Source organism: Nicotiana tomentosiformis, chromosome 1 (assembly GCF_000390325.3).
Source record: "Nicotiana tomentosiformis chromosome 1, ASM39032v3, whole genome shotgun sequence".
NCBI classification, from domain to species: Eukaryota; Viridiplantae; Streptophyta; class Magnoliopsida; order Solanales; family Solanaceae; genus Nicotiana; species Nicotiana tomentosiformis.
This window is the reverse complement of record NC_090812.1, coordinates 130,324,036-130,346,263: the sequence shown is the minus strand read 5'-3', so window position 1 is coordinate 130,346,263 and position 22,228 is coordinate 130,324,036. Positions and strand designations below refer to the sequence as shown.

The 22,228-nt window shown below is 42.5% G+C and overlaps 2 protein-coding genes across 2 annotated transcripts; both read left to right on the top strand.

The window, feature by feature from the left end:
* Positions 1–262: 262 nt before the first annotated feature.
* Positions 263–2,979, top strand: LOC138909638 (uncharacterized). Its single transcript, XM_070200848.1, has 3 exons — positions 263–748; positions 1,183–1,334; positions 2,694–2,979. The coding sequence occupies exons 1-3, from the start codon at positions 263–265 to the stop codon at positions 2,977–2,979; spliced, it is 924 nt and encodes a 307-aa protein (XP_070056949.1).
* A 379-nt stretch (positions 2,980–3,358) lies between these two features.
* LOC138909629 (uncharacterized mitochondrial protein AtMg00810-like) lies at positions 3,359–3,868 on the top strand. The gene has a single exon (XM_070200838.1). The coding sequence runs from the start codon at positions 3,359–3,361 to the stop codon at positions 3,866–3,868; it is 510 nt and encodes a 169-aa protein (XP_070056939.1).
* Positions 3,869–22,228: the final 18,360 nt, after the last annotated feature.

Genomic DNA, 22,228 nt, shown 5'->3' with positions numbered 1-22,228 from the left:
GTGTTATTTCTTTCAAAATTGTAGTAGTCTCTTAACACTACTAAGTTGTAATATTGCTTCGCTCGGGTATTGTATTTTACCCCGATAAAAGATTTGGTGTCGTTGTTACTCTCTTGCGTTATTGTTATTATCGTGGATCTTATTCCTGGGCGGGATATTATTTTTCCCAACAACGTGGTATTATAGCCATGGCGAATAATGGTCCGCTGTCTTTCAGTACCCCTGTCTCACAAAAAATAATTATGAGAAATGGTTTCTACGTATGAAAGCCATTCTTGGCTCCCAGGATGTGTGGGAAATCGTAGATAGAGGGTATGCAAAACCCAATAATGAGGAAGCTCTGTCTCAAAATGAAAAAGATGTCTTGGCAAAGATAAGGAAGAAGGAACAACAAGCCCTCATGCTCATCCACCAATATTTGGATGATGCCATGTTTGAGAAGGTGGCAGATGCTACTACCTCAAAGGAAGCTTGGGAGATTTTACAAAATTCTCTTCAAGGAGTTGACAAGGTGAGGAAGGTAAAACTTCAAACTCTAAGGGTTGATTTTAAAGTTATAAAAATGAAAGAATTCGAATGCATTTCAGATTATTGTTCAAGAGTGAAGGCTGTTATAAATCAACTAAGAAGATACAGGGAGGACATAGAAGATGCCCATGTGGTAGAAAAGATCCTTCGCACTTTAACACCTAAATTTGATTTTGTGGTGTGTGCTATTGAGGAGTCTAAAGATTTAGACTCTATGATGGTAGAGCAATTGGAAGGTTCTTTACAGGCCCACGAAGAAAAGATCAAAAGGAGACAAGAAGTGCCATTGGAGCAACTTCTTAAAACTCAGGCATCCTTTAAGGAGTATGGAGGTGAAACGAGCTATCGAGGAAACGGACGAGTACGGGGCCGTGGCGGTCATGGAAGAGGAATAAGTAACGGTAACAACTTCAACAATGAATTAAAATCCACCAAACATTCAGAGGTCATGGTCGTGGACATAGAGGAGGAAGAGGACGTGGCTACTACCAAGAAAATAATGGACAAAGGTATGAAAAATCAAAAATTGAGTGTTATAATTATCATAAATTTGGCCATTACTCTTGGGAATGTCGTAGCAATATTGAATAAAAAGCTAACCTTGTTGACGATAAGAAAGAATAATATAAGTCAACGTTGTTGATGGCACTCAAGGAAGAAGACAAGGATGATTGTAGCTCGTGGTATTTGGACAATGGAGCAAACAATCATATGTGTGTATGCAAAGAGAAGTTTGTGGATATCAATAAAACGGTGAGAGGTAATGTGTCCTTTGGAGATACCTCAAAGATTCAAATCGAAGATAGGTACGATTCTAATCTCCTGTAAAAATGGTGACCACAAGTTAATTCAAGATGTTTATTATGTCCCAAAATTAAAGTAATATTTTGAGTTTGGGCCAACTTCTTGAAAATAAATATGACATCCACATGAAAAATATGCATCTTTGGCTTAGAGATTCAAGTGGAATTCTAATTGCTAAAGTGCATATGGCAAAGAATAAATTATGTTCTCTGAATCTTAAGACCATTGTTGCAAAGTGTTTGAAGGCTAATATGCAAGGTGAATCATGGTGTTGGAAACATGCGATTTGGGCACTTGAATTTTGAAGCGCTCAAATCAATGGGAGAAAAGAACATGGTGAATGGGATACCATCAATCAACCATCCCAATCAATTGTGTGAAGCTTGTCTTCTTTTAAAACATGCAAGGAGGAGTTTTCCAAAGGAGGCCATGTCAAGATCAACCAAACCGCTCCAGCTTGTTCACACTGATGTGTGTGGACCAATCAATCCACCTTCCTTTGGTAAAAGTAAATACTTTCTTCTCTTCATTGATGACTTTAGTAAAAAAACTTGGATTTATTTGTTGAACAAAAAATCTAAAGCTTTTGCTGTGGAGAAAGAAAGTTGCTATGAAATAAAAGCTTTAAGGTCCGATAGAGCAGGCGAATTCACTTTAAAAGAATTTAATGACTTCTGTCAGTCTCATGGAATTTTCCGCCCTCTAACGGTACCTTATTCACCCCAACAAAATGGAGTTGGAGAGAGAAAGAATCAAACGATTCTTAATATGGCTAGATGTATGTTGAAAGCTAAAAGTATACCCAAGGAATTTTGGGTCGAAGCTGCTTCTTGTGCAGTTTATTTGAACAACAGGTCTCCAACAAGAAATGTTAGAGATCAAACCCCTCAAGAAGCATGGAGTGGAAGAAAGCCAAGTGTTAAGCACTTGAGAATCTTTGGGAGCATAGCCTATGCTCATGTGCCACAACAAGGGAGAGCGAAGCTTGACGATCGAAGTGGCAAGCATGTGTTTGTTGGCTATGATACGAGTTCAAAAGGATACAAGTTATACAACCCAACCAGCGGCAAGGTGGTCGTAAGTCGTGATGTTGAATTTGATGAAGAATTGGCATGGAATTAGGAAGCTCGGTAAGAAACTTCATAAGATTTTCTTCCATATTTTGGTGATTAAGAAGAAACAGAGACCGTGGAACCTGTGTAGGATACAACTCCACCTCCTTCTCCAACCAATGTTGCATCTCTCTCTTCTCAAGAAAGTTCAAATGAACAGCCGCAAAGGATAAGTAGTCTTCAAGAGCTCTATGAGGACACATAAAAAGTTACTAATTTTGTTTTTTTATATTGTCTCTTTGCTGACAGTGAACCAATGAACTTTGATGAAGCTATTACAGACAAAAGGTGGAGACAAGCCATGGAGGAGGAGATTGAGTCAATAGAGAAGAACAACACTTGGGAGTTAACAACTCTTCCCAAGGGTCATCGAGCGATTGGAGTAAAATGGGTATACAAGACAAATAAGAATGTTGATGGAGATGTGGAGAGATACAAGGCACGACTTGTGGCTAAAGGCTACAAGCAAAGGCACAACATTTCTATGAAGAAGTCTATGCACCTGTTACCCGCATGGAGACTATTCATTTGCTGATCTCTTTGGCGGCGCAAATGAAGTGGAAAATCCATCAACTTGATATCAAGTCAGCCTTCTTGAATGTCTATCTTGAAGAAGAAGTCTATGTTGAACAACCATTGGGTTTCGTGGTAAAAAACCATGAAGATAAAGTGCTAAAGTTGAACAAAGCTTTATATGGATTGAAGCAAGTCCCACGAGCATGGAATAGTTGCATCGACAAGTATTTTCAAGACAATGGGTTTACTCGTTGTCTCCATGAATATGCTCTTTATCTTAAAATTCATACTAATAGAGATATATTGCTTGTTTGTCTTTATGTTAATGATCTTATTTTCACGAGTAATAACCCAAGTTTGTTTTAAGATTTTAAGAAAGATATGTCCCTGAGTTCGAGATGACAGACGTAGGACTCATGTCATACTACCTGGGCCTAGAAGTGAAGCAGATGGAGGATGGAATTTTTATCTCTCAAGAAAGCTATACAAAAGAGATATTGAAGAAGTTCAACATGCTCGATTGCAACCCCATGAACACACCGATGGAGAGTGGGACAGAATTTTCCAAGTTTGATGAAGGAGAAAAAGTGGATCCCACATTATTTAAAAGTCATGTGGGAAGTTTGAGGTACTTGACTTGTACCAGGACAAATATACTCTATGCAGTTGGAGTAGTAAGTCACTTCATGGAAGCTCCTAGCTCCACTCACTTGAAGGTCGCTAGACGAATTCTTCGTTACCTAAAAGGTATGACTGAATTTGGGTTATTTTATTCTTCTTCTAATGATTTCAACCTTATGAGATATTGTGATAGTGATTATAGGGGAGATATTTATGATAGAAAAAGAACAACTGGTTTTGTATTTTTCTTGGGTGATTCTGTTATTTCTTGGAGTTCAAAGAAATAGTCTATTGTTACTCTCTCAACCTGTGAAGCCGAATATGTAACAACAACGTCATGTACCTGTCATGCTATTTTGTAAGGACCCAACATGCCATTTTAAATTTTAGAACCCCGTTCCCTAAAATAAAACTTCTTGTATGTGCTTTTAATGATTTATGACTTGCAGGGATAGTTGATTCGGGATTTGGAAGTGTTTGGGTTGAAATCGGAACACTTGGTTCCTTAAGTTAGCCTTAAAAGTTCAAGTTTGACTTCGGTCAACATTTTGAGAAAATGACCCCGGAATCAGGATTTGACGGTTCCAATAGGTTCGTATGATGATTTCGGATTTGGGCGTATGTTCGAATCGGGATTTTGATAACCCGTGAGTGTTTTGGCTCTTATTAGTAAAAATTGACTATTTGAAGGTTCAAAGTTCTTTAAATTTGGTTTGGATTAGGTTTTTGAGTAATTGAAGTCCGTTTGGAATTCTGAGTTTGGGAATAGTTCCGTATAGTGATTTAAGACTTGCACGCAAAATTTGGTGTCATTCTGAGTAGTCTAAGTATGATTAGGCGCATTCGGAGAATTTAGAAAACTTAAAGTTCAAAGTTTGATCCAATTTGGTTTTGGGGTGTGATTCTTGGATTTGTTGTTGTTTTACGCGTTTCGAGAGTTTGAGTAAGTCCATGTTATGATTACAGACTTGTTGGTGCCTTTTGATGGGGTCCCGAGGGGCTCGGGTGTGTTTCGGACCGCCCGGAGCTAAATTTAGAAACCAGATTTTTCCAGTTCCGGTTTCCTTCTTCGCGTTCGCGAGAGGGAATTCGCATTCACGAAGAAGGATTTGAGGCAGTGGCAGATTGCCCTTCGCGTTCGCGAACAGGCTCACGCATTCGTGAAGCCTTATGAGCCTAGGCCTTCACGTTCGCAAACCCCACCTCGCGTTCGCGTAGGGAAAATGGGGCTAGGGAGGGCCAGTGAGCTTTACTCTTCGCGTTCACGAAAGAGATGTCGCGTTCGCGATGCTCAGTCAGCGTAGGTCTTCGCGTTCGCGAAGGGTAAATTTTAGGCTATGGAATTTTGCCTTTGTGAACGCGAAACCTTGATCGCGTTCGCGAAGAAGGGGTCATCAGTGCTGAGCAGAATGTCTTAAAAATGAGGTTTCACCATTTTTAACCCCATTTCTTCCATTGTTAGGCGATTTTGGAGCTTTATGAGAGGGGAGTTCGACTAACAACTTTAAGGTAAGTTAAATCTTTACACTTTGAATTAAATACATAGGTTTTGGGTAGATTATAACTAGTAAATCTTAAAAATCAAAGGTTTAGATGAAAAACCTAGATTTTTATAAAAACGGGATTTTAACCACGAAAATGATTATGAAATTGGGTAGAAATTATATATCTGAGTTATTGAGATTATGGGTAATGTTTTCATCCGAAAATTTCCAGAATCCGGGCAAATGGGCCCGGGGTGAATTTTAAGAATTTTACTGTTTTGGTTAGAGTAATTTATTTAATTGCCTAAATTCGAATTATTGAACATGTATTAATTATTTTGTATAATATTTGGATAGTTCAGATTTTTCTGCATCGAATTGAGAAATTAACGCGACGTGGTAATCGGAAAGTGGACTTTGAGACAAGGTAAGTCTCTTGTCTAATCTTGTGAGGGAAAAATTACCCCATAGGTAATTAAAGTAATAATTGTTGCTAATTGTGGAGGCTACGTACGTACGAGGTGACGAGAGTCCGTGCGTAGCTACTATTAATACTAAAGTCCGGATAGTTTAGGACTCAAAAGCAAGAATTACTTGTGCAAGTTGTATTCTTTACTTAATTAAAATTATTTGATATATATATATATTGTGAATTGTTAGATAAAAATATTAAAAGATGAAAATCTCACATGCTTAATTTTCTGTTTAAATTAATTAATTGTTAAAAGAAATTGTTCATCCTCCCGAATATCTTATAATAAATATACTCTCCTTCCGGAGGTACATAAGAAAATGTCCTCCTTTCTTGTGGAGTGGACCGAACGCCTCGGCGGGATAGATGCATCTATGGCTCACGCCGTACGTCCCTCGGAAGTGTACACGATACTCTGGATCGGGCCGTACGACCTCGGCAGAAATCGTGCCTAATAATAATAATTACACAATACTTTGATAGTTTATTGCAGCTTGTGAAGATAATTGATAAATTGGAAATCTTTGGAATTTAAAGAATTAATTATCTCTACTTGTTAAGGAATTATTGTTATCCTTATAAATGAGGCTAATTAATATATTGAGAATTGTTGCATTTGAAGGAATTTAATTATTTCTGCTGGTTAAAGAAAATCATTGTAAATTCTATAAATCATGTTGATCTAGATATTGCTATTTTTATTTTATTTATTATTATTGACACTTAGTGAGTGTCAAAGTCGGTCATCTGATCATCTCACCTCTACCACTTCGATATTAGGCTTGATACTTACTGGGTACGCATTGTTTACGTACTCATGCTACACTTGCTGCACTTTTTGTGCAGGATCTGAGGCAAGTAATAGTGGAGGACCTATCATCGTACATCCACGTTATCCAGAGGCGTAGTGGTGAGCTGCCTTGCTGGGCCGTTCTGTGGATACCAGTGCCTCTCCTTGTATTTTCATTTTGTCTATTTTTATTTCAGACAATATTTGGGATTTTGTATAATCAGTAGATGCTCATACACGTGTGACAGCAGGTCTTGGCACACACAATGGTAGAATTTGGAATTGTATTATTTTCTTGGAATTAAGTTGATCAATATCTTTTTCTAATTTCTTCAATATTGCTAGAAAAAAATAATAAAATTACTTAGGAAATTATTTTGAAAATAATTGATATATGTTTAATTTATTTGTTGGCTTGCCTAGCTATAGTGTTGGGTGCCATCATGACCTATAGCTGAAATTGGGTCATGACAACATGGTATCAGAGCACTAGGTTCACGTAGGTCTCACAAGTTATGAGCAGACCTAATAGAGTCTTGCGGATCGGTACAGAGATGTCTGTACTTATCTTCGAAAGGCTATAGAGTGTTAGGAAACTACCTTTCTTTATATTCCATCGTGCAATTAATGTAGTACTAAATATCTTTCTCTTATTCTCTCACAGATGGTGAGAACGCGCTCTAATGAGATTCCAGACCAGGGAAGAGCTACTCCCCCAGTTGCTAGAGGCTGAGGCTGAGGCCGAGGGAGGGCTCTAGCCCATGGTAGGGGCGAGGACGTCCTAGGACTGTTCCAGTTATGCCGCCAGTGGGTCCAACAGAGAATCCCATTGGTGAGGTGCCTGTGGCAGAGCCAGCTACGGTGGATTTCACATCTGCACCGGGATTTCAGGATGTCATGGGTCGTATGCTGCGGTTCATGGATAATATGACTCAGTCCGGTTTATTTTCGGTAGACCCAGCCACATCTCAGGCGGGTGGGGGAGCACAGACCCCTACCACGCAGGCTCATAGACAAGCAGTTGTTGTATATCAGATCCAGTGTCACGGGCCGACTCCCTTACGCTCGCCAGTGGCACCGTTTCGCCCGTGTGGCGCCTGCAGTTCCCCTCGCTGCAGGCCAGCCTTCGTCCTTTCCCAGGTTTTCAAGAACGATCCTATGCCTGTTGGTAGGACTCGCCCATGAAGCTCTCCCCAACTTGTGCTGCCCGTAAGATGTCAAGGCACTTGGCCCTAGACATGTCATGGCGCTTCTCACATTAGGATCATAATCTATGCACGCCCTGGGGGTTGGCTTAGGACATGGCTTGTCCCTCGCCCAAGACTGAGCATCGCTCTCGCATGCACAACACAATCCTCAAGCTTAGCACTTGCCTAGTGCATCCGCAACCATCTCGTGCCTCGCCCGAGTAAGGCAACCTTAGTCCTTGGTCATTGTCATGCGCGTATTTCGTGACATGCCCATACATAGACCTCGCGACATGTTTCCATCCCGAATAGTGCAGTGTCACCCCACAACTGCACATTTAGGCCAACGGACCCTTGCTCGCATGGTTGAACCCAAGCCATGCTCACAAGTCGACACATGATGCCCCTAAGATAGGTGCGTCAAGTATCCAATCGGCACAGAGGTCTCCTTCTAACATTTCAGCAGCCCGCGGGACTGGCCGTCCCACACATCAAGCCTCTAACGCTTACTTGATGCCCAACGCTATCCCGAAGGCATTGCGCCATCCATAGAGTTCCCAAAGGATACCTAGGACACTCCTTTGAGTCATCCAGGCAGGCGCTTGAGGTTTCCCCCAAGGTAGCTCGTTTAATATGGCTTGGTGGAAGCACGTATGGGGGAGGCAGGTCGGAGCTTTCATCACCTATACCCCCCTTATATATGCTTAAAATTAAAAAGCCCAAGTTGCCCGAGTAGACAGATCTACGTCAGACAATCAGAAGAGCCTTTTCTCACCAGTTCTTGGCCGAAGTCACAACCCCAAAGTGCGGGTTGTGACATCCTCCCACACTCATTCTGTCATCGTCCCCGATGACACATCATGGTCTACGACATCCCGGAGTCTACCCCCTCAGGTATGTACTTCGTGGCTCCCTTGGTCCTGTGGGTTGGACTCCCTCGAAGTCCTGTCTCAAAAGGAGTCATACCCCATGCACTTCTCCCCAAGTATCTTCCAAGCGTGCCTCTGCACCTCACCTCCATTCGGTGTTCACTTGGAAAGTACCTCTGCACTTGCACCCTCTAGTGTCTCACTTTGTAGTTGACCCACACTAGTCAACTACACTATAACTGTAACACCCCGGAAAATTTTGAAGTACTTAAGTGTAAAGCCCAGTAAAGTTTGCAAAGGAAATAATGTTTCATGGTGCCAGAATAGGCTTACGTATTAGAGGATTGTAGAACAATGTATCGGAAAGTAAAGGAAAATTTTTAGCAGAAAAGTGCATTTCTACGGTCCATTATGCGATCGCAGAACCACTATGCGGACCGCATAATGGCCGCAGAGTGAGGCAGTTAATTGGGCCAGTTGGAAGCAACTATGGGGTCGACTATGCGACCGCATAACTATTACGCGGTGCATTATGCGACCGCATAATAGTTATGTGGACCGCATATTGAACGTATACACATGCAGTTCTTTTGGCTATTTTGTAACCAATTATGCGACCGATATGCGGTCCACATATCGGTTATGCGATCGCACACCTTGTTCCGGATCTCCATTTTTGGGTTTTTAAAACCCGACTCTATTTCGTTAAATACACTCTTTGGGCCATTTTTGAGACATAATCTGATATTCTAGATGAGAGAGAGTGCCCTAGAGTGAGAAGGTGTTCTTCAATAATTTTTCTTCAATTCTTGCTCAAGTTTTGGAAGATTAAGAAGGGAAGCTCACTAGGTCTTCATCCTAGAGGTAAAATTCTACACCCTAAACCCTAATTTCGAAATTTTCTGAAAATGGGTAACTAGCAAGATAAATTTCTGGGCATGAGAGTTGTTTATTTGACATGCATGTGTTATCAAAGGGTGTAGGAAGATTATTGAGCTAAAAATGGCAAAGATTGGGTTGTGGGATGATGAAATCCTTCATAAAAAGGACATTGAAACCTTATGCACACCTAGTGTTTGATAAAATGCTCAAGTGAGCTAGAACCATGATCATCTTCCTAATTTTGGTTCAATTTGTTATATTTTTACAATAGATTGAAGTTGCTATAAATTCCGAAACATTTAGAGTGTAAGGAAGCTCAAGTGAGGTATGTTGTCTAAACTCTTCTCTTAGAATTGAATCCCACGATATTCATGTAAATTATGTAAGTTCCGAGTGATTCATTATGAAATTGGCTATTCCGAGTAAGATTGGGTTGAACGATATATGTTCAACAAGAATCACAAATGCTCTATTCATGTTATGTTACCAATTGAGGATGTGTTAAAATATGGGCTGTGCATTAATAATGTTTCGACTTTAAGTCAAGTTCAAATGAAGGCTATTATGCCAAATTTTGTGAAATATCTCTATGTGCATTAGACTCTAAATTGCTCACATGTGTACTACACACTTTGATTTGAATTGTGTTTGTTGTTGATGATGAGGATGATATTTGAAATTGATAATGTGAGCATGAAATACTGAATATGGCCAATGTGCCAAGAATGATCTTATAATTATGGCCACTAGTGCCAATGAAATGAAAAGATGTGAAAGTATTATGAAATGCGATGATTGATATAAAAATGTTGATGTCTCAAATAAGACGGCCTAACCGATCGGGTCATGATCGGACACCATGCCGCACACATGGTAGTGATTGTGCTAGAAATTATATTTGAAATTGTGATTGTGGTCGATGTCCCTAATGGATAGCCTAGCCGATCAGGTCATGATCGGACTCCGTGTTAAAGACAGTGGTATTAATATTGAGAGAAATTGTGGTTGATGTCTCTACTGCGATAGCCTAGCCGATCGGGTCGTGATCGGACTCCGTGCTAAGAGTGCGGTGGTACTGGTTTTGTGAATAATAGTATTATGAATAGTGGTATTGGTATGTTTAATAATGGTACTGGTATTGTGGACAATGGTATATCGATACTAAAAATCTCCCAATGTGAGATATGGAAATTAATTTGAACACTGTCTTGATCCTAAATTGAGGTTTGATGTTAATTAAGGCTTTCATTGATATTATGATAATCTTATTTGTATTATTTGTAATTCTATTGAGAGGATGTTTAGTTATACATACTAGTACTATTCGACAGTACTAACGTCCCTTTTACCGGGGGCACTGCATCTTTCAATGGATGCAGGTGGTTCCACAGCAGGAGATATTGATCAGTGATAGCAGTGCACATTCTTCCCAGCTGACTTGGTGAGCCCCACTTCATTCCGGGGTCATAAATCTCTTGTACTTTGTGTATTCTGCTTGAGGTATAGTCGGGGCCTTGTTGCCGGCATTATCATTGTACTCTTCTTTATCTATAGAGGCTCCGTAGACATAGTGTGGGTTGTGTATTGGTGATGGGGAAAGACAAACTATGTTATGTTGTGGATGTATTACTTGTCCATTTGAGACTTTAAAAATGATGAAACAATTGGAAATTAATTGGTATTATAGACATGAACACATTTTTGTCTAATTAATGATAATATGTATTATCTCTATTCATGGATGAGTTTAGGTAGAATGAAATCTAACAGGCTTGCTCGGTCGGGTTCGCTCGGTTGACCGCCGGTCGCGCTTCTCAATTTTGGGGCGTAATAAACTTAGTATCAGAGCCTAAGGTTTTAAAGTGTCTTAGGATATCTCGGAGCCGTGTCTAGTAGAGTCCTTATTATCAGTGTATTGTCGACCACATCTATAATTAGGATGCTACATGGGCATTTAGGAATAATACCCTTCTTTCATGTTCTTGATCGTGTGATAAAGCTTGTTGTAAGATTGTTCCTCATTTAACTCCTGAGTTGCTCTAATTTTCAGTACATGGCACCTAAGAAGAAGGCAAGAACTGGCTAAAAAGCCAATGTTACCCCAGGAGTGACAGTTGATCGTATAATTGATGATGCGGGTGAGCACCCGAGGAGTGAGAATATTCCTCCAGTTGCTACAACTGATCAGACCGCACCTGTCCCTACACCTACTGAAGGTGCAACAGTTCCTCCAACTGATATACCAGTTCCACCTCCAGTTCCAGCTTCCGATTCTAGTGTTTTTGATGTTGATCTTAGGGGAGCCATACAGATGTTGGCTCAAATAGTGGATTCCCAGACCCAGAGGTCAAATGTTGCACCCACTTCTTCTAGTCAGCCAGGGGATTCTACTTGTTCCAGGGTGAACCGGTTTCTCCAGTTGGATCCTCCAGTGTTCACGGGTACTAACCCAGAGGAAGATCCCCAGGATTTCATCGATGAGATGCACAAGACTCTCCGAGTCATGCGTGCTACTGAGATAGAGGTAGTGGAATTGGCCTCCTACCACCTGAAAGAGGTGGCATATTCTTGGTTTGAACTATGGGAGGAGTCCCGTGAAGAAGGGTGCCCTCCAGCGAGGTGTGGTGAGTTTGCCGATGCCTTCATTGATCATTTCTTGCCTGCCGAGACTAAGTCAGCCCGTGCTGCTGAGTTTGAGAACTTGAGGCAAGGTAGCCTGAGTGTGTGGGATTACCATATGACATTTGCGTACCTGTCTAAATATGCTATTTACATGCTGCAACTATGAAGGCTAGAGTTTGCCGATTTGTACAGGGCCTTAGTCCCTTGGTAATTAATTAGGCCGCTACAGCAGCCTTGAATTCTGATATGAACTATGGAAAGATGGTGGCATTCACTCAAGCCACAGAGACCCTCAAATTAAGGAACAGAATGGAGCGAAAGGGTAGTAATAAGGCCCGGTCTACGGGCAACTTTGGTGGTTCTTCAGGCGGTGGCAAGTCAACATTCAGAGGAGGGTTGTCAGGGCCATCACAGTCCTTTGCTCAGTCTTCGGCTAGTGTACCGCCATCAGGGCCTAGTCAGTAGCAGCAATGGATCCATTTCAGGCCCAGTCAGGGCAACAGGGGATCCAATCAGCAGGGTCATCATGGTGGTAGATTCCAGCAGCAGAGGAAGCCCCCATGCCCTAGGTGTGGAAAGATGCACCTAGGAATATGCTACATAGACTTACCCATATGCTACAGATACAGATTGAGGAGTCACATTCAGAGAGATTGTCGTTCGTCCCGCCAGGGTGCGGGCAGGGGCATGGAACAGCCAGCCAGTTCTGTAGCTACTACATTCGCAACACCTCCTCCAGCTCGAGGCACTCTAACACCCGCAGGGCGTGGTATAGCTAGGGGTGGAGCACAGAGTTCAGGAGGATCCAACCGTTTCTATGCTATGAGGGGTCGCCAGAATTCAGAGGCTTCTCCAGATGTTGTCATAGGTATATTAACCATCCAATATCATGATGTATATGCTCTTATTGATCCCGGTTCCACTTTGTCATATGTCATACCTTATGTTGCTATGGAATTTGGGATAGAACCAGAACAGCTTTATGAGCCGTTCTCTGTATCTACTCCGGTTGGTGAGTCTATTTTAGCCACGCGAGTTTATAGGGATTGTGTTGTTACGTTGCGTGGTCGGGACACCAACTTTTAGGACCCGGTATGGGCATTTGAATTTCTGATAATGTCTTTTGGGCTAACAAATGCTCCAGCAGCCTTCATGGATCTTATGAATCGTGTTTTTAAGCCATTCCTCGACTCCTTTGTGATAGTGTTCATTGACGATATTCTTATATATTCAAGAAGTTAGGAGGACCATGCTGACCATCTCAGGGTAGTTCTGCAAACCCTGCATCAGTACAAATTATATGCAAAGTTTTCAAAATGTGAATTTTGGCTTGAGTCGGTCATATTCTTGGGCCATGTTGTCTCTAATGAAGGAATTAAGGTTAATCCTCAGGAAATTGCGGCTGTGAAGAATTGGCCGAGGCCTACAACTCCAACAGAGATTCGCAGTTTCTTAGGCTTAGCTGGTTATTATAGAAAATTTGTGGAGGGGTTTTCTACTCTTGCCTCTCCATTGACTAAATTGATGCAGAAGACAATTAAGTTCTAATGGTCAGATGCTTGTGAAAAGAGTTTCCAGGAATTGAAAGCAAGATTGACTATGGAACCGGTGTTGACTCTACCAGAGGGTATAGATGGATTTGTGGTATATTGTAATGCTTCAAGAATCGGGCTTGGATGTGTATTAATGCAACATGGGAAGGTGATAGCTTATGCTTCTAGGCAATTAAAGAATCATGAAAAGAACTATCCAACACATGATTTAGAACTTGCGGCGGTAGTATTTGCATTAAACATTTGGCGTCATTATTTATATGGGGTCCATGTGGATATATTCACGGACCATAAGAGCCTTCAATATATTTTCAAACAGAAGAAATTGAATCTAATGCAGAGAAGATGGCTTGAATTACTCAAGGATTATGACATTGATATTTTATACCATCCGGGGAAGGCTAATGTTGTGGCGGATGCTCTTAGCCAAAAATCTATGGGTAGCTTAGCACACTTGGAGGCATATCAAAGGCCATTAACCAAAGAAGTTCACCGATTGGCTAGGTTAGGAGTTTGTCTTGTGGACTCTAGTGAAGGAGGGGTAATTGTGCAAAATAGGGCTGAATCATCGCTTGTTGTGGAAGTCAAAGAGAAGCAATATAATGATCCATTGTTGGTGAAATTGAAAGAGGAGATTCATAAATATAAGATCATGGCCTTTTCTCTTGGCATGGATGATGGTACACTAAGGTTCCAAGGGCGACTATGTGTTCCAAATGTGGATGGTCTCCAGGAAAGAATTATGACTGAAGCTCACACTTCTAGGTATTCTGTGCATCCAGGTTCTACAAAAATGTATCATGATCTTAAGGAATTCTATTGGTGGAATGATATGAAGAGGAATGTGGCAGACTTTGTGGCAAGATGTCCGAATTGTCAGCAAGTGAAGGCCGAACACCAAAGGCCTGGTAGGTTGGCACAAAACATAGAAATTCCAATGTGGAAGTGGGAAATGATTAATATGGACTTTGTGGTAGGATTACCACGCACCCCACATAAGTTTGACTTGATTTGGGTGATTGTGGATCGACTCACGAAATCAGCACACTTTTTGCCGGTTAAGTCAACCAACACAGTGGAGCAGTATGCTCAGTTGTATATCAAAGAAATAGTCAGGTTGCATGGCACCCCAGTTTCCATCATTTCTGATCGGGGAGCACAATTCACAGCTAACTTTTGGAAGATATTTCAGCAAGGTTTGGGTACTTAGATGAATCTTAGTACAACCTTTCACCCGCAGACTGACGGGCAGGCAGGCATAGCGGACTATTCAGATGCTTGAGGATATGTTGCGCGCTTGTGTTATAGACTTCAAAGGTAGCTGGGATGATCATTTACCACTCATAGAATTTGCATATAACAATAGCTATCATGCTAGTATTCAAATGGCACCATTCGAGGCTTTATATAGTAGGAGATGTAGATCTCCCGTTGGGTGGTTCTAAATTGGGGAAGCAGATTTGATAGGGCCAGACCTTGTGCATCAGGCTATGGAAAAAGTTAAAATCATTAAGGAGCGGTTGAAGACTGCTCAGAGTCGTCAGAAATCCTATTCAGATGTTCGTCTTAGGGATTTGGAGTTCAAAGAAGATGATTGGGTATTCTTGAAAGTTTCCCCCATGAAAGGGGTAATGCGATTTGGTAAGAAATGGAAATTGAGTCTGAGGTATGTCAGACCGTACAAAATCATTCAGAGGATCGGTGAGGTGGCGTACAAGGTTGAGCTACCACCTGAGATGTCATTAGTACACCCGGTGTTTCATGTGTCAATGTTGAAGAAAGAAGTTGGAGATCCGACACTCATTGTTCCGGTTGAGACCATTGAGGTAAATGAGAAATTGACTTACGAAGAGATTCCGGTTTCTATTATTGATCAGCAAGTCCGAAAATTGAGAAATAAAGAAATTGCCTCCGTGAAAGTATTGTGGCAAAACCAACAGGTTGAAGATACTACTTAGGAGGCCGAGGAAGAAATGAAGAAAAAGTATCCTTATTTGTTTGAATGACCATATATTTAAAATTGTAATCTAGGAATTTTTTTTATAAGACTTACTTTTATGAATTTTGTATCATGTGAACAATTGGCATTAAGGGTATTCCTTTCTGGATATATATATTTCTTATGAGACCACATTTGGTGTTGTTTTGTATTATGTTACGTCGTTGGAATACGTATATGTTGTTAGGATATGTTTCTGGGGCTCTCTGACAGGTGGATAGGCATAGTTACAAGGGAAACTCTGGCGAACTTTTTGGAGATTTTGGGAGTTAGTCAAATTTGGGGTTGCTCGAAAGTGGTATGAAACAAACCGAGTTGCATAAGATGCTAATGACGGATTTTAACCCTCATTCGAGGACGAATGATCCTAAGCGGGGGAGAATGTAGCACCCCGGAAAATTTTGAGGTACTTAAGTGTAAAGCCCGGTAAAGTTTGCAAAGGAAATAATGTTTTATGGTGCCGGAATAGGCTTACGTGTTAGAGGATTGTAGAACAATGCACCGGAGAGTAAAGAAAACTTTTTGGCAGAAAAGTGCATTTCTGCAGTCCATTATGCGACCGTAGAACCACTCTGCGGACCGCATAATGGCCGCAGAGTAAGGTAGTTAATTGGGTCAGTTGGAAGCAACAATGCGGTCGACTATGCGACCGCATAGTGACCACATACGCAGGCAGTTCTTTTGGCTATTTTGTAACCAATTATGCGACCGATATGCGGTCCGCATATCGGTTATGCGATCGCATACCTTGTTCCGGAGCTTCATTTTTGGGTTTTTAAAACCCGACCCTATTTCGTTAAATACACTCTTTGGGTCATTTTTGAGATATAATCTGATATTCTAGAGTGAGAGAGAGTGCCCTAGAGTGAGAAGGTGTTCTTCAATAATTTTTCTTCAATTCTTGCTCAAGTTTTGGAAGATTAAGAAGGGAAGCTCACTAGGTCTTCATCCTAGAGGTAAAATTCTACACCCTAAACCCTAATTTCAAAATTTTCTGAAAATGGGTAACTAGCAAGATAAATTTCTGGGCATGAGAGTTGTTTATTTTACATGCATGTGTTATCAAAGGGTGTAGGAAGATTGTTGAGCTAAAAATGGTAAAGATTGGGTTGTGGGATGATGAAATCCTTCATAAAAAGGACATTGAAACCTTATGCACACCTAGTGTTTGATAAAATGCTCAAGTGAGCTAGAACCATGATCATCTTCCTAATTTTGGTTCAATTTGTTATATTTCTACAATATATTGAAGTTGCTAAGAATTCCGAAATATTTAGAGTGTAAGGAAGCTCAAGTGAGGTATGTTGGCTAAACTCTTCTCTTAGAATTGAATCCCACGATATTCATGTAAATTATGTAAGTCCCGAGTGATTCATTATGAAATTGGCTATTCCGAGTAAGATTGGGTTCAACGATATATGTTCAACAAGCATCACAAATGCTCTATTCATGTTATGTTACCAATTGAGGATGTGTTAAAATATGGGTTGTGCATTAATAATGTTTCGACTTTAAGTCAAGTTCAAATGAAGGCTATTATGCCAAATTTTGTGAAATATCTCTATGTGCATTAGACTCTAAATTGCTCACATGTGTACTACACACTTTGATTTGAACTGTGCTTGTTGTTGATGATGTGGATGATATTTGAAATTGATAATGTGATCATGAAATACTAAATATGGCCAACGTGCCAAGAATGATCTTATAATTATGGCCACTAGTGCCAATGAAATGAAAAGATGTGAAAGTATTATGAAATGTGATGATTGATAAAAAAAAGGTTAATGTCTCAAATAAGACGGCCTAGCCGATCGGGTCATGATCGGACACCATGCCGCACACATGGTGGTGATTGTGCTAGAAATTATAATTGAAATTGTGATTGTGGTCGATGTCCCTAATGGATAGCCTAGCCGATCGGGTCGTGATCGGATTTCGTGTTAAAGACGGTGGTATTAATATTGAGAGAAATTATGGTTGATGTCTCTACTGCGATAGCCTAGCCGATCGGGTCGTGATCGGACTCCGTGCTAAGAGTGCGGTGGTACTGGTTTTGTGAATAGTGGTATTGGTATGGTTAATAATGGTACTGGTATTGTGGACAATGGTATATCGATACTAAAAATCACCCAATGTGAGATATGGAAATTAATTTGAAACTGTCTTGATCCTAAATTAAGGTTTGATGTTAATTAAGGCTTTCATTGATATTATGATAATCTTATTTGTATTATTTGTAATTCTATTGAGAGGATGTTTATTTAAACATAATAGTACTATTCGACAGTGTTAACGTCCCTTTTGCCGGGGGTGCTGCGTCTTTCAATGGATGCAGGTGGTTCCACAGCAGGAGATATTGATCAGTGATAGCAGTGCACCTTCTTCCCAACTGACTTGGTGAGCCCCACATCATTCCGGGGTCATAAATCTTTTGTACTTTGAGTATTCTGTTTGAGATATAGCCGGGGTCTTGTTGCCAGCATTATCATTGTACTCTTCTTTATCTATAGAGGCTCCGTAGACATAGTGTGGATTGTGTATTGGTGCTGGGGAAAGACAAACTATGTTATGTTGTGGATGTATTACTTGTCCATTTGAGACTTTAAAAATGATGAAACAATTGGAAATGAATTGGTATTGTAGACATAATCACATTTTCGTCTAATTAATGATAATATGTATTATCTCTATTCATGGATGAGTTTGGGTAGAATGAAATCTAACAGGCTTGCTCGGTCGGTTTCACTCGGTTGAGTGCTGGTCGCGCTCCTCGGTTTTGGGGCGTGACAATGACCTTCACGGCCTTCAAGTCCGTCTGAAGTTTTCCCTTCACAGGTAAGCACATCAACAAGCTCTTTGGTGCGGCTCTAGTAGCTTTTCCTTGCCCACATTACCTTGAAGCTGTGTTGGCTTCCGTACTCACTACTTCTCCCATATGCCTCTTGCATAGGCGGGATCCTCCCACACTCAATGTGGAGGATACTTCTTAGCGTTGTCGTCCCACTTGGCCATCGACCAGCTCTTGGGATGACTGTTGGTGAGTACTACATTCTCAAAGTCATAGCATCGCTGCATTCCCGAACAAAGCTCTTTGTTTTCCAACTGTCACTTCCTCAGAAAGTACCCAATGCTCCCGGTAGTACTTCAATACTCACCCTATAGATAGGTACTCTCTTGGTAGTGCCTCGCACTTGGACTCTCAATGGTCCCCGATCATTCGGCGTACCCCTTTCCAGAATGATGACACCTTCTAACTTGGAAATCCGCCCAATTCTGAAGCTTTGCTATACCCTCGGCTTCGTCTCCTCACCTTGGCAATGCCCTCAGGCAGCCCAAAAAATCTATCCCGTAGGAAAGACACTCAGCTGATGCGTTGCACGCATCCTTGGCAAAATCTTCGCTATGATCATGCCGATTGTTTATAGTCCACGGCTCCCACTCTTTTTCAATATGGTTGCACGACCTGGCAAACATGACCTTCTCTTGACAATCCGACTCATCGGCATATCACTTCATTCAGTAGCACCCTAGACTTTCGAAAGAAAGTGGAACCACCCATTTCTTTCTTCGACCAGCAGTATCGGGTTCTCGAGCTCTGGTGGCATATGAACATCAATCTCTGCTTTGACATGATCTACGCACTGACATCCAAAATGCACTCGCCATCTCCACCCTTGCCTTAACATTTTTGCCATGGCATAGTATGGCCTTAATCAGCTTTGATACCATGTTTCACGGGCCGACTCCCTTACGTTTGCCGACGACACCGTTTCACCCGTGCGGTGCCTGCAGTTCCCCTCGCTGTAGGCCAGCCTTTGTCCTTTCCCAGGTTTTCAAGCACGATCCTGTGCCTCTTGGTAGAACTCGCCCATAAGGCTCGCCCCAACTTGTGCCGCCCGTAAGATGTCTATGCACTTGGCCCAAGACATGTCGTGGCACTTCTCACAATAGGATCATAATCCATGTGCACCCTAGGTGTTTGGCTTAGGACATGTCTTATCCCTTGCCCAAGACTGAGCATCGCACTCGCGTGCACATCCCAATCCTCAGGCTTGACACTCGCTTGGTGCATCCGCAACCAGCTCATGCCTCACCCGAGTAAGGCAAACTTTAGTCCTTGGCCATTGTCAAGCGCGTCTTACATGCCATGCCCACACATAGCCCTCGCGGCATGCTTCCATCCAGAATAGTGCAGTGTCGCCCCACAACTGCACGTTTAGGCCAACGGACCTTGCTTGCATGGTTGAACCTAAGCCATGCTCATAAGTCGACACATGATTCCCCTAAGATAGGTGCATCAAGTATCCAATCGGCACGTAGGTCTCCTTCTAACATTCGGCAGCCTGCGGGGCTGGCCGTCTCATACATCGAGCCTCCAGTGCCTACTTAATGCCCAACGCTAACCCGAAGGCGTCGCGCCGTCCATAGAGTTCCCAAACTCGTATGGATACCTAGGACACTCCTTTGAGTCATCCAGACAGGCCCTTGATGTCGCCCCCAATGTAGCTCGTTTAATACAGCTCGGTGGCAGCACGTATGGGGGAGGCAGGTCGGAGCTTTCATCACCTATACCCCCCTTATATATGCTTAAAATTAAAAAGCCCAAGTTGCCTGAGTAAATAGATCTACGTCAGACAATCAGAAGAGCCTTTTCTCACCAGTTCTTGGCTGAAGTTACAACCCCAAAGTGTGGGTTGTGACATCCTTCCATACTCATTATGTCATCTTCCCCGATAACAGATCATGGCCTACGACATCCTGGAGTCTGCCCCCTCAGGTATGTACATTGCGGCTCCATTTGTCCTGTGGGTTGGACTTTCTCGAAGTCCTTTCTCAAAAGGAGTCATTCCCCATGCACTTCTCCCCTAAGTATATTCCAAGCATGCCTCTGCACTTCACCTCCTTTCGGTGTTCACTTTGAAAGTGCCTCCGCACTTCCACCCTCTGGTGTCTCACTTTTTAGTTGACCCACACTAGTTATCTACACCATGACCCTCGCGGCCTTCATGTCTGTCTGAAGCTTTGCCTTCACAGGTAAGCACCTCAACGTGCTCTTTGGCGCGGCTCTAGTAGCTCAATCGCTCAAATAGCCTTCAAACGCCCTCCGGCATAGCTCCCGCAGCCCTTCGCTCCCGTAGCTTTTCCTTGCCCTAAGTACCTTGAAGATGTATTGGCTTCTTGACTCACAACTTCTCCCATATGCCTCTTACATAGGCGAGATCCTCCCACACTCAATATGGATGATACATCTTAGCACTATCGTCCCACTCGGCATTCAGCCAGCTCTTGGGACGACTCTTGGTGAGTACTACATTCTCAAAGTCATAGCATTGCCACATTCCCGAACAAAGCTCTTTGTTTTCTAACTGTCACTTCCTCAGCAAGTACCCAATGCTCCCGGTAGTACTTCAATACTCGCCCTATAGACAGGTACTCTCTTGGTCCTGCTAGCACGGCTTCCCGGTTCGGTAGTGCCTCGCACTTGGACTCTCAACGGTCCCCGATCATTTGACGTACCCCTTTCCAGAATGATGACACCTTCTTACTTGGAAATCCGCCCAATTCTGAAGCTTCGCTATACCCTCGACTTTGTCTCCTCACCTTGGCAATGCCCTCAGGCAGTCCAAAAGTCTATCCCGTAGGAAAGACACTCAGCTGATACGTTGCACGCATCCTTGGCAAGATCTCCGCTATGATCATGCCGAACGTTTATAGTCCATGGCTCCCAATCTTTGCAATATGGTTGCACGACCTGGCAAACATGGCCTTCTTTTGACCATCCAACTCATCGACATATCACCTCATTCAGTAGCACCCTAGACTTTCGAAAGAAAGTGGAATCACCCATTTCTTTCTTCGACCAGCAGTATCGGTTTCTCGATCTCTGGTGGCATATGAACATCAATCTCTGCTTTGACATGATCTCCGCACTGACATCCAAAATGCACTCACCATATCCACCCTTGACTTTACATTGTGTCATGGCATAGTATGGCCTTAACATCATGCCGACTCCCTTACGTTCGCCAGTGGCACCATTTCGCCCGTGCGGCATCTACAGTTCCTCTCACTGCAGGTCAGCCTTCGTCCTTTCCCAGGTTTTCAAGCACGATCCTGTGCCTCTTGGTAGAACTCGCCCATAAGGCTCGCCCCAACTTGTGCCGCCCGTAAGATGTCTAGGCACTTGGCCCAAGACATGTCGTGGCACTTCTCACAATAGGATCATAATCCATGTGCACCCTAGGGGTTTGGCTTAGGACATGTCTTATCCCTTGCCCAAGACTGAGCATCGCTCTCGCGTGCACATCCCAATCCTCAGGCTTGACACTCGCTTGGTGCATCCGCAACCAGCTCGTGCCTCACCCGAGTAAGGCAAACTTTAGTCCTTGGCCATTGTCATGCGCGTCTTACATGCCATGCCCACACATAGCCCTCGCGACATGCTTCCATCCCAAATAGTGCAGTGTCACCCCACAACTGCACGTTTAGGCCAACGGACCTTGCTTGCATGGTTGAACCTAAGCCATGCTCACAAGTCGACACATGATGCCCCTAAGATAGGCGCATCAAGTATCCAATCGGCACGTAGGTCTCCTTCCAACATTCGGCAGCCTGCGGGGCTGGCCGTCCCATACATCGAGCCTCTAGTGCCTACTTAATGCCCAACGCTAGCCTGAAGGCGTCGCGCCATCCATAGAGTTCCCAAACTCGTATGGATACCTAGGACACTCCTTTGAGTCATCCAGACAGGCCCTTGATGTCGTCCTCAATGTAGCTCGTTTAATA